The following is a 13,172-nucleotide window of genomic DNA, read 5'->3' as shown; positions in this document are numbered from 1 at the left end:
TGCATGTCTGTTGATCAGCGTTTTCTCTTTCGGACAAGCTCTGTGATGTTTAAGAGCATACTGAGCAACTTAACTCCATTTTCTATTGTTGATTGGTTTTAAAGGGATGTTTGATACTTCATTATGCTTATTTAGAAGGAAGAAGAAAAGCTATATGTTCAAATAACAAAATTAATCTGGAAAATTTTTTGAGGCATTGTTATGCATGCTTTTGCAATACTAAACCATTCTTAAATATATTTCAGGAAGTTGTTTTGGGCGTTGTGTAAAGCTGTGTGGGCAGGAAAATAAGTCTGGTATTAGCTTCATAATGAATGGTTAGCTAAGCAGATGAAACGCAGATATTGACACCAACTTTGTTTTCATACCTAATATTTGAATTATTTTGAGTTTTGTGTACCTCATTGGAAGTTGGTATTTTACAATGTGTAATGTTTAACCCATTCAGAGTTTCTGATTTTAATGCTTTTCCCCCGTTAAACATTTTTTTCTTCCACAAAGGTGTTTTAAGAACAGGTTTCTGCTAACTGTTCACTTGTTACATATTTCACTTGTCAGTGTTCCCTGGCCTTGAGATAGCCTGACTCTCTACTTCATGAGTAATACAGATAAAATAAGTGTTTTCTTAATGAAGGGTTTTAGTGCCACAGCTTCAATTAGGCCTATTGTGTATTTAAGGCCAAATGGGGGAATCTAGGTACTGATTTTAAGTCTACAACATTTTTAAAACTTGTGGTTTGCTGCATTCTTCTTTTTACAGTCTGAGGGTGGCAGGAGTATCATAATGAAGGGCACCAGTTACTGTGGTTGAATGAAGTTTCTTAGCCATTTCAGAAATGCACATACACGCACAGCTTGCGTTTTGTCCCAACAGACAGAAGTGAGCCATGGAGAAGCCTTTCTGAGGCACAGTCACGTACAGTTGGCCAGAACTTGAAAACAGCACTGTATCTAACTGTTGGATGTTACATAAAGATACGTATAACTTTGGTTCAAAGAGGGTTATCCTGTTTTAACCTGTGCTTGGTTATATTATTACTGAACAAAAAAGGGCCTTTATGTGTGTTCCTTGAGCTATATGGTCTTGGGGATCATCTTCTGTGCGTAGTGTCAACTGTTGCATTTGTTGCTGTAGCTGAAGGTAAACACCTTTACTTTGTAACAGGGACTAAATGGTTTGGGAATCTTTATGAAAGTTCTGATTTTTAAAGCTAAAAATAGTGCTATGACTTTTTAAACTCATTCTGGCTGTCAGAAATGCTCATGTGATCCTGAAAGTGTTGCTAAAAATGTTCAATTTTTAAATATGGTAATTAAAATTGTCTGTTGTGAGAGCAGTAGATGAGACATTTCCTGCATTTGTAAACTAAGCATCCCCTTCGCCCCCAGGTTTCCTTGCATCTGACTGTTTGTTATGATGGTAGAATCTGAACTCCCACTGAACCTTCTTGGAAGAAGGTTTACTGTTGGCCAAACAGGGAGAGTGAGCTCTGCAGCCTGCCACCCTGCTCAGTGACCTTCTGCTTTAGGGTTTGGATGCCTTTCCGTTGTTTTAGAAAGCTGATGCCCTTAGGGAATACAATACTGTAAACTGGACCTTCAGACATACATTTTCACTTTTAACTTCATCATTAAAAGAAAGTTTCAGATACAGAGACTTTCCCTTGGGTATACAAGACTGCTTCAGTCCTAATTTGAGTAGATACCATGTGTATTTCTTCTATTAATAGATCTTATTTATTTCCTTCAAGTTCATTGTTAATGTTTGATGACTATTTTATACTCCAAGTATACTCTGCACTCAGGATTTTCTCCAGTTGTTTGTGTAGACTTCCTATTCTCTAAATTTATCTAGTTCTGAGATTTGTCTCGTGTTGCTTATTGTTTAATAATTTATTTTCCAAGGAGAAGAGGATGGTTTTTCCTACGTAACTTTTCTAAAAGTGATATTTTTGAAATTTTGTACTACCTGCAAACGTACTTCTTAAGAATAGTTTTCTGAGCCTACCAGGGAGAATTGAGGAAGGTGGTTTAGGGCCTTTTTATGGCCACTGGTGGCCCATGAATATTTCTAAAGCTGTCTTACTGGGCTAGGTGGTATAGTCAGTCCACACTTGGGTGAATGTGCAAAGTTTTGCTGCAGAACCACCTCAACAAAAGATTTCTTTTTAGCTAAAATGTAATGCAAAACTACACTATACCCAGAGTTTAGTTAGAGAATGGGTCTGGTGTGGTTTTTTAAGATACAAAAATCCACGGGTTTGGGGCGGTGATGATAGTGAAAAAACAGAGTAATGGGGCTGGTTGGTAGCCTGGTTGTCAGGGAAGCTGTCTCCTACGTTAGCTGCTCAGAACTGTACCCTTTGAAATAAAAAACAGCTGTTTTGACCATTTTCAGTCAATTCTGTCTGTCTCTCTTTTTCTAGCCAGAAACCAATACTTTTGTGTCTTTGTCAAAAAGTGCCACTACTGCTTTTTTCCCACAGACGTTTTGTGGTTTTTATGAAATAAGCATTTTCAAAAAAATGAAAGAAAAACCGGAGAATTTCTCATACTCCCTAACCTCAGTAAGGCCCATGACTGATTCCTGCATATTTATTGTTGAGGCTAATATATGTCCATGCTGATTGTTGAATTGAGAAGACTGTGCATGTTCACAGAGTAGAAAATGTTACTGGTATGTACTGTGTCACCCTTTCCACTGTTACACATCCATGTTTTCCTAATTTGAGAGCTGTCACATAATGAATATGAGATTCTTTCAAGCGTTTGGATTACAGTCGTTTGCAGAGGGCTATTATTTAGTAGGATCCCTCTTCTGCTTCAGTCCTAATTAGAAGAACATGCTTTTTGCAGCACTAAGAAAAACTGCTTAATTCAAATTATCCCTGAGTAAATACATTTAAAAACTTGCACTGTTCTAAGATGCATACGCTTTTTTGGCTTTTGTTTTTACCATACCATTTTGCATTTTATTCCTATTACCTAACTGAAAGCTGCAATTCTGTCACTGCAAATCTGTTACACTGTCAGCTGAATTTGAGTCAAGTTTGGGGAGCCAGTATCATTAATTCTGCTACTATTGAGAAACTGACAAACAGTCTTTAAAATATGAATAAGAGATTGAGAATTTCTGTGTGTTTTGGATCATTGTCTTCTAATAGTGTCTTGTGCGTTGTTGGTTTGCTATCATTCTGCTAATTGCACAGATGATCTGTTTAAATTTACTGTGCTTGTAATGAAATGCTGAAGTACGAAAGGAATTTGTCCATTTTTAGTGATTGTTACATTACTGGAGCTCTCATGTCATTCTCAGAGAGCTCAGTTACAATTTCCGTGTTATGATTCATGTTTCCTTGATCAGTTAAGCCTTTAAATACATCTGGCTTTGTGTTTACTGACTTGAGCATGTGATAATCTGTGATATCTGTGAGCACTATATACCTTCAAATCAAAACAGGCAGTGGTGTGCAGGGTGGGCACTGTGACACTGGACTTCCCCCTGTGGCATTTCTGAAGTCCCTCAGCACACTTATGTCCAGCTCCATAGAGGGTAACTTTGCTTTAGGAGCTTTTACCCTTAAATTTAAAAAAAAAAAAGAAAAAAAAAAAAAAAAGAAAGAAGTAGTAAGCTGTAATTACAGTTACAGACTCCAAAGTTCATCGTCTAATTCCTCACAGAACTTTTATCTTGTGGAATGATGAAAATGTGGAAATGTGGGACTGTCAGGCACCTCATAAGGCTGGACCATTATTTTCTGGCAAAGGAATGAATGTGCCTTGAAACATTCGTGACGTGTTTATAAATCCATTCTTGAAGACCTCTACTGAAGGTCTGATATCCCTAGTATGTATAATAACTCTCTTATCCAGCTTTGAAATGCTTTTTTCTGGTCTGGTCTTTAGCAGAAAAGAAAGCTGTTCATTGCCATCTTTTTGTAAAAACCTCTTAGTTATCTCAGAGTGTAACTGTGCCCTTACCAATGTTGTGCTGTGTCGCTAAACAAATCTGAGATTAGACTTGTTGGTCAAAAAATGGTTCCTTGTGGTTTAAAACCTGTGAATCAGTCAACAGAAACATAAGATGAGATTGTGTTCTGAACATCAATCAGTATTTGTCATTACTGTGAAATCTGTTTCCTAAGAAGTGGAAATGGAGGACAAGTATGGACGTAATGTCATTACAGCAAGAACAGCACTAACCGAAAGCCCAGAAACAGAGAAATAGTGTAGCTTATGCAGACTTGTGTAGACTGCAAGGGAGGCTTTAAATAACAAAACAGTTCTGAGGCATGAGTACGAAGTTCTCAATGCACTGAGCAGCACTGTGTTGCACCCAGTGTCTGGCGGAAAAGAGTCTAGTTAATTCACAACCTAAAATCTCCTCATGCCTTGGCTATTTTAAACCTTCCAAAAAGAAGATCCTTTCTAGCACCAGTGTTTTCAGTGGTTAGCTAAAGGAGGTTAGCTTTGTTGGGAGCATTATTGTTAGGAGGTTTGTCTGCTTCTGGCATCTGTTGTTACGAAGGCGCTATCTTTTCTTAAGATGAAGTCAAGATACGGAGGCTGTGTGTCAGATTTCTATTGCTAATGCACTGCTTGAGGTTGAGTTCCTGATTTATGAGGTTAGTATGGAATATGCTTCATATAACAAGAATTGCTCCTTGACATGTGCTTCCACTGTGAAAAGTGATTGGAAGAGATAGCACATACTCAATACACATTTTTTTAAAAATAGTTCTTCCATTAGTGACAGAATTTTGCTTTCAGTAAGCTGTATTGGTCTTGCAGTGGAAGCCAAGTCTGTTGGCTTGTGCTCTGATTAACACATGAAGAGAATCTCTACCAGTATTATACGTTCAAAAGTGGCATGTGAACCAAAACGGGATCCAGCTTGATTTATATTCCAAGGGTTTGCTTGCAAGGCTGGTCATGATTCTTTTTTAAAATGCAAAGCAACCCACTCTCACCCCCGAACTCTCTTGATACTTACAAACTGAAAATAAGTTCTACAAGTCTTTGAGGGACTGAAAACACAAAACCTCTAAAGCCATCTTTCCAAGTAGAGCCATCTTTTGAAAGTGAAAGTTTTAATATACAGCGTAGAGTTTTTTTGAAAATTAAATTACCTATCTACTTGGCTTTGTTCTTTGGAATGAATTTAAAACATTGCTACCTTCTGCCTGGAGACAACTTGATATGGCAAGGATATATACTGGAAAACCATACCACTGTAAAAACAACAAAATAATTACGAACTTTAGGCTTTATCTAGTTAAGATCAAGCTCTGAATTGAATTCTTTTAGCGTGTTGACAGCTGAAGATTTATGTCTTCCAGCTATATTCCTGTTGCAGAGTTGGCAGAAGTGACCTCTCCAAAGAAGGCCTTTGTTATGGATTTTGCTCTGTTTACATTATTGCCATAAGGGTCGCAATGAAGTACAGTACATTAAAGCTAATATATCACCTGCTGACAGTGGTCTTATCTCATTGGTACCTCTTTCCCTCTCCCAGTATGAAAAAAACTGCAAACATTAAGAGTCTAAGGATCACAAAAAGAAAGTTAAATAATAGTTTTCAAGAGCTTTAGCATTAATGTTAGGTCCCTGCGTGGACTGTATTTTTGTGTCTGGCCAAATGATTACATAATTTCTTTTTCTGTGGAGTTACTGTGAAAATATCTATTTACCAGATAAATGCTACTAAGGGATAGAAAGAGCAGAAAAAAACCCATTGCGTTTATCCAAGGTTTGTGGCATTCAGGTTAGGCAGACAAGGAAGCACTACCACAAGCTTCACCAGTGGAAGCATGGTGGGACTCTGGTATGAGGACCAGGAGATAGATACCTTCCTGTTTCTCCAAATGCTGTCACTTGTGCTGCATACAGAATGGGTCTTTCAGTCCTCACCATCAGTGAGATGATGTTACTTATGACTTTTCTCTTCCAAATATTGACTCAAAAATATAAACACAGCCATTGTTCTATAAGCATAAATATGTATGTAGTTTCAAAATGTGCTTTGAAATCTCTCAACAGGGTGCTTCGCAGGTATCATTTCAGGAAGGGGAGATGAACCTCACTGGACCCACAGAACTGTTGCTGGCTCAGAGGGCCCGGTTCCCTGTCAGGTAGGAACATCTGTTCGGTGTTGACTCAAGCGTTATCAACATGCAAGACAAGACTGACTTCTCATTCCAAATGCACCTGTGAATCTGCATTGTGCTCATCATCATGATCTCTTCCTCCTCATCCCTTTCCCATCCTAAAAATGCACTTGATTCGCATACTGAAGCACATATTTGCACAATCTTTTACCCCCGTTGATGAATATGAATAATTTTGTTGTGGTGTTTGTAGTGTAAGCCTAAGGGGGAAATATGCTACTATTGTATACTCTTATTTTTGCTTTCTACTCAGTCCTGCAAGTACTTAATGTCTTAAGACAGAGGATGTTCTTAGGTCATATATTATATCTCAATAAATAACCAGTCAGCTGAACCAGACAATCCTAAAATTATCTTTTTTAGTTAAAATGTCACCTCTGTTTTTGAGTGGTAAGGTTATTCCTTTGCTACATCCTGTAGTAGATTTTGCATCTGTGGTTATACACTGTGAAAACTATAGCCAATACTTGCAATATTTCCCTGTGCATTGCCTCATTAGAGTAGTCAGATGGAATGCATCCTTTTCCTCTCTTCATTTATAACAAACCAGAGATGGCCAGTGCTATTACAACTGAAGGTGGTAGTGGTCACACTGATAGTTTGGGAAATAACTTTTATTTTGACCAGTCTAAATTTTGAGTGAAATTTAGGTAAATACATAATCTGCATTGGAAGCCAATACAGTAAAATTTAAGAGATGCATAGCTGAAACAAGAGGAAACTAGGTGTTCTCAAGAGGTTTAATAATGAGCTTTGGGGTTTATTGTTCCTGAAATCACAGGGAAAATTCTAAATGGCTGAAATGAAATTAAAAAAAAAAAAAATGCAGATTACATTTGTTATACCAAAATTAACAGGCCAGGCTGCAATACAGTGGCACAAAGTAGGTTGGTCAGATCCTCGCTGGTGGTAATAGAGGATTGAACCTGACAAATTTAGAGCAAAATGTTTCCATGCTGCTGTTGTCCTGTCCCACCATAAGCTTAAAATTCAGTTTTGACTGGTGCTTCAGGTTGTGCTGAAGTCATCTTTTTGAGTAGGCAAAGGAATTCAGTCCTTTGTCCAGTATGTTGTGTTTGTTGCAGAACTGTAGTGGTATCATAGCACATTGTATAATGAAATTAAGAAGTGTTATATGGCAGACTTCTGCATGACAGCTAGAATGTCAGAAATTAATTTGCTTCGATTTTGATGATAGCAAATAATCATTTGCTGTAATTCTGCAGCTTATAGTTGTTTGTCAAAACAGTATGAAATAAAAACCATGAAATAAATAGAATCTGCATGTCTTAATCTTAGAGCATTTATCTTCACAAACACCTCAGAAAAAGCAAGTGTTAATATTCCCATTTTACCTACATGAGGGCTGGGAAAGAGGCATGAAGTTATATACCCAAAGCCTCTGGGGAAGTTTGTAAAAACTAAAGAGTACCCGCAAGGGCAGAGACTCTTAACTTTGGTGGTCTTCTGGGCCATGCCAGAATTTTGGCAGAAGGATCACCTTTCCTTTTAGGGCATGTAAAAAATTAATCTTTTCCATGCAAGAGAGTTAATTTCTTAGTTTTTCTTGTTCTTCTAGTCATCATTTTATTTCTTTTAAGGGAGATTTTTTTCTCTTGGGAAGGTGGTGCTTTTCAACTCATCTGTCTGTGTTTTTCCTCCTTCTTGGAGGCCTCCTTGTCACCTACTTTGTATGCCATTTTGTAGTGTCTTCTCTTGCCTGCTGGTACTGATACATATTTTTAGAACGGTCTCATCATGAAAAGGAACTGGAGTGTTCTTGCAGCTTTCTCTGCACCTGCCAGGCCTCTAAGTTACACACTAGCTGATTAGTGTTCATCATGCAGGTATAGAACTTAGTTTAGTTGCTAAAGCTTATTTTCTCTTTATGGAATGTTGCTAAAGACTTCTACAGCTTGTTTCACCTGAGGTAATTATTATGCATCACCAAATATATGCATTCATTTGTCTCTTGATCCATTAATTTGTAATAGGGATTAATCAAGCTCTGTGCATGCTATGCTTGTATTTACGGTTGTCCTTATGCTTTTACTAGGGTGTTTTAGATCATCTAAGTCCTCTTAGGAATTTCTGAGAGCATATTATTATTTATCAAGTTAAACAAGTTGACTATTGCTTGCATTTGGGATTCTTCAGAAGAAGGTTGTGAGACTCATTTTGCTTTTAATCTTCATAACCTGATTTCAGTGGCCATTGGAAATGCTGACAATGAGAAAGACCTATGCGATACTTTTGAGAGATATTCAGTTTTCTGAAATGGCCAGGGCTTCTCTGGCATGTTGCAAAACAGTTGATAATAAGCCTAGAAGTCTGTAGATTTCTTAAGATTAGTGCTGAATTCTGCCAACTGTCTTCATGGAGGAGTATGGAAAGAAAAGTGATAAAGAATATAGATTGGGGCTCACTGAATTGATGCTTGAGCATGGAAGTATTGAACAGGCAGGGAGCAGAGGGAAAGCTAGCCAAAACAAGGTATTGCCAAGAACCTTTCTGCATTGGTTGTAGTTTTTCTCAGATAAAATGAGTTGTCTTAATCTGCATTGAGATTGATGCATTAAGGAGAAACATTGGCAAAAAAAAACCACCAAAAACCAAAATAAAGAGAAAGGAACAGTGTTTCTTTAAATGCAGAGTCCCAGTAAAGTAATTCTGCCAAAATACACCTTGCTTCTGCTTCCTGTGTCCTGAAGAGATTTTTTAAACCACTATTTTTCCTGCAAGTGTTGCAATGGATAGTATGGGGACATTTTCCTCAAAATTGTGAATTATATTAAAGTATCTGTAATTCATTCCAGTTTCTTCAAACAGTGAACTCTTAAGAGGAATTCAGAACACATTATTTTGTAAAGCAAAGTTAGTTGGTACTTCTGTGAAATTCACTGGAATTTCAGAAGCCAAATAATTTAAATTTTGAGGCAATGATTTTGATTCTTGTATGGCTTTTTTCTTAAAAGTGAGGAGGTGGGTTTTTAAAACTGTTTTTCCAAAAATTTTTTCATTAGGAATAATGGGTTTATAAAGGAAAATAATGAGTCACTAGAAACCATCTATCTATATTACTGGTATCTTAATCTGTTTGGATATAAGTAAAGAAAGTTTTATTAATAAAATAATATTAAATAATAAAACTATTTATTCCACAAGTAGTAAAACTAGCATCTTAATATCTAATTTGAGTCCTTTACACTGTCCTTTCTGAAAGAAAGTATTATTCATAATTCTGATTTCTACAGGTATCTTTATTATTGTATTTCAAAGATGTTAGAGCCATGAATGACCACCAAATCATGATACCTTAAGCCTTCACTTAAATAAGCCATGTTAAGTGATGTAATAAAGCTAATATTTCAGCCTAATTGTGCGCTACTTCATACTGTCGAAGAAAGAAAACCACTGTTGTCCCTGCTGCTTTCACTAGAATATATTCCTTCCTGTCACTGAGTTTGGTAATCATTAGGACTTATAGCACTTAAGCAAAATAGCGCTAGTCACCTAAGAAAACTATCTGAGCCTTCTCATCAGAAAACCAACCTGTCTGAGGTCAGTGTTGCTTCTCTAACTACGGCCAATAATGGGTATTTCAGAGGGAAGCAGAAAAAAAGAATACCAAGATTAATATTTTATGATTATGAAGCCTAGTCAGTTGAAGTTAACGTCTTCAGACTTGGCTTGTTTTATATTTCTCACTCAAGGAAGAAAACTGTTTTATTTGAAGAAAAACTGGTTCACTGATTTAAGTAGGTAAAATTAGTTGCACGTTGGGTAAATGAAGTGAGTGGCAGTGTGGAGGATTTTTAGCTCGTCTGTTCAGAAGCTAATAGGAAGGAAGTTTCTTTGCCTGGATTCTCTTAAAACATTTCACTGTAAAAGTACTCGGAAACTTTTCAGGACTGTATATCGCTCAGGAGTCTGAAGATTTTAATTTGACCTTTTGAGAGTTGAACTTTGCCTAGAAGAGAGACTGGAAACATCGGGTCATTGGCATGTTTTTTAATGGACTAAATAAAGACAGGAGTAATGACAGTCCTCTTGTAATTTCTGAAGGTGGATTTTTTTTATTTATTTGCTAGTAAAGGTGAAGTTCAGAGTGAGGGAAGCCAAGCTAATGCCAACAGTGTATAAAATTTGGTATTTTTCCTTGCTTGCCTTCATGTTCTGAACTAGGATTGAAAGATTTTTAAAGTAACAGCAGAGTCTTGGTACTCTGCAGAAGCCATGTAGAAATTTGTCACAGCCTTTAACATTGAATCCCTTAGCACATTATACATATAAATACTGGTTTTGAAAATCTTGCTTTTCTTTTTGTAGTAAAAATGACTGTGTTAAGGAACAGTAAACATGAATCTGCTTGGAAGTGGATGTTTAGCTTAATAGCAGTGGATTAGTTGGAACTCAAAGGGTAACTTATGCATTGATAATTCATTGCATGTTTTCATTATGTTCTGTTTTGCTGTCTTCCCGCTTCTTTTTAGCAGAGGTCAGGGTCAGTTCCCTGGTTTAAGCACTGTAGATACACTTCAATTCTGTAACTGCAGTGTTTTTTCCTTCTCTGTATTTTACTTTTTTTTTAACCTATTGTGTCTTTCCTTAGTCTATCAACACAGAATAGGAACAACTTGATTTAAATTAAAAAAAAGACACAAAAACCTGGTGCCTGCAGGCTGTCTGGTTTCTCTCTAAACCTTTAGATAGTTAAATCTTGTGAGAACTAACTAATTTTAATGAGGAGAAAAATCTGGATTACAGTAGCATCTTTACTAGATTAACACATTTTAGTTAGAGGGTTATCTCTTCAAACCTGAAAATGGAATATTCTGACATTATTTCATAGTAAATATTTAAGCTTTTTGGGTAGTTTGTTTAGTTTTCTGTAGAATGGAGCAGCTGAAATGTGTCTGTCTTTTCTAGAAGTCAGTGAGCAGTTTCTTTAACTGTCCCTGGAAAGCTCCTTCTTGACTGTGCATGTTCAGTTGCCTTCTCTTCTTTTTGTAGGGTGCTTTCCATCCCTACTTAGATATTGCTCAGATTTTCATAATTTCACACTATTTAACATCTTGAGCACCTGTTTCTTCTTCAGGGCTTTCAAGATATTTTCATCAGAGCTTTGAGCATCTAGTTTAAAAGAGGGAAGGAAAAATGTGGAAAAGGAGTAGGAGGTGGGTGGGAAATGTGCTGTCTGACAGCTTTAGTTGAGGTGGCTACTTTGGAAGCCTCTCTGGAAGAATGGGTACAAACACTTTATTACCATCAGCAACTGTACTGTTTTAATATGCAAAAGTAGTACATGGACAGAGTCATCACCCTCTTTATTTGGATAAATCAGTACAAGCTGCTTCTTTAAAATTCCCTTCAGTAGCTTGACATCACCTGTAGGCCTGTGCTCTCTACCAAATGTGAGCACCTGTTGTTAATGGATACTCTCCTCCCCTGGAATGGCAGCATTGGCTAGTGGGCCTGGAGGCGCAAGTGAAGAGCAAGCAAGGAAGTGCAGCTTAATAACTTTACCTGTGAGCGCTCTGCATGTGAGTGACATTTCCTTTGCCTTTTACTTGGCTGTGGTCAATAAAATTGCCACAAAGCATGTTCGGAATATCAGCTGTGCTTTTTTGTTTGCAAAGGAAACATTGATGTCCTGCGCTAAGAGATTTTTTTCAGATACAGCAGCTTACTCATCTGTACCTTTTCTTAAAAACATATGAGGAATTCAAAGATCTATTCAAAGGTTTTTTCTTCATCATGTTGTGCCTGGGTTGAAGACTTACATGCAAGTGTTGAATAAGACTAAAATGGCAAAAGAATATGCCACTGGAATGATAAATACTTGATCTGTGTTTACTCAGGCAGTAGATTCTTGTGACGTACTCATGATGACAAGTTTTGCCCAGTAACCCATGCAGAAAGCAGCTTTTTCCAAGACACTGTCTTCAGTATGTTGCAAAACAGTTAATCCGCTTTAGGCTGCATCTACTGCACCCTCCAGGAGAAATTCTACCAAGGTTCTCCTAGCGTTTGTAACTGGAGAAGGTCAAAGTGCCTTAGCGAACCAGGTCCTGCTGTAAAACTCCAAAATGTTTATTTCTGGAGGGAAGTCCCTTTTAAGCATCTGTGTGCTTGGTGGTTGAGATTAGTTCTTCAGTATTATTGGATAGTTTGCAGAGAAGCTTTCAGCTAACAGATCTTTTCCCGCTGCATAACTGACAAACTGCTAATTCTTGATACAGTTTTCAGGAGAGGGAGCTATAGTATTCAACAGCAAGGGCACTGCCAATCTGAAGATCAGACTGATTCACTGCTGAATATGTACCGCTGAATGTGCAGCACTCCGTTTAAATTTTGCCTTCCATGTTATAAATGGAGTGCTGTGCATGCTCACTACACAGATGTGTACATCTTCTCTATCCTTCTCTTTGCTAAACTGTACTCATCAACATTTTTAATGATATGCATGGCAAGCCTTCCTGACAAATGTGACAGACTGTAAAGAACCCAGCAGAAATCAATAAACATCAAGCAATGGAGAATTTAAATAGTAAATGATGACAGCTTCTTCAGATTAAAAATCAATATTACAATGTTGAATGTGGTCTTGGATGCCACAAACAGGTCATGCTAGGCAGGTGTTCTTTCTTCACTGAGATGTCTGAGGCACCTTCTAGAGCGGTGGGGGGAACGGGCATGCCAGCATGCATTTGAAGACGCCCAAGTGCCATGTTTCTGGTTGTGGTGAACCCTGCAGTTCTGATAAATTTCACTGAGATAAATGCTTTTTAAAAGTTCACTTATTATGATTGCTGTAAGAATATATCTGTACACATTCCAGAAAAGTTGGGTTGCAAACTCGGCAAGTAGTGTATTTTCTGAGGTAGGAGCTCTGTCTGCTCCTTGAAGAACACATAGGAGATACTAGCAGTGTCAGACACTGAGGCACCCTCTGTGCATCACTCACCGATGCTCCCAGCCTCTCATCCCTACCAGCGATTGGAC

General features: G+C 37.5%; 1 protein-coding gene across 3 annotated transcripts in view; it reads left to right on the top strand.

Moving 5' to 3' along the window:
• The window catches only part of PARD3B (par-3 family cell polarity regulator beta), a 442,140-nt gene that overhangs the window by 184,940 nt on the left and 244,028 nt on the right, over positions 1–13,172 (top strand). For all 3 annotated transcript variants that reach the window (XM_049807683.1, XM_049807694.1, XM_049807673.1), the window contains exon 5: positions 6,040–6,131. In XM_049807683.1, coding sequence (XP_049663640.1) covers positions 6,040–6,131 — 92 coding nt within the window. The remainder of the gene's footprint in view (positions 1–6,039; positions 6,132–13,172) is intronic.

This window comes from Accipiter gentilis, chromosome 1 (genome assembly GCF_929443795.1).
Source record: "Accipiter gentilis chromosome 1, bAccGen1.1, whole genome shotgun sequence".
NCBI lineage: Eukaryota > Metazoa > Chordata > Aves > Accipitriformes > Accipitridae > Astur > Astur gentilis.
The sequence above is the reverse complement of the archived record's forward strand: the minus strand, read 5'-3'. Positions and strand labels throughout refer to the sequence as shown.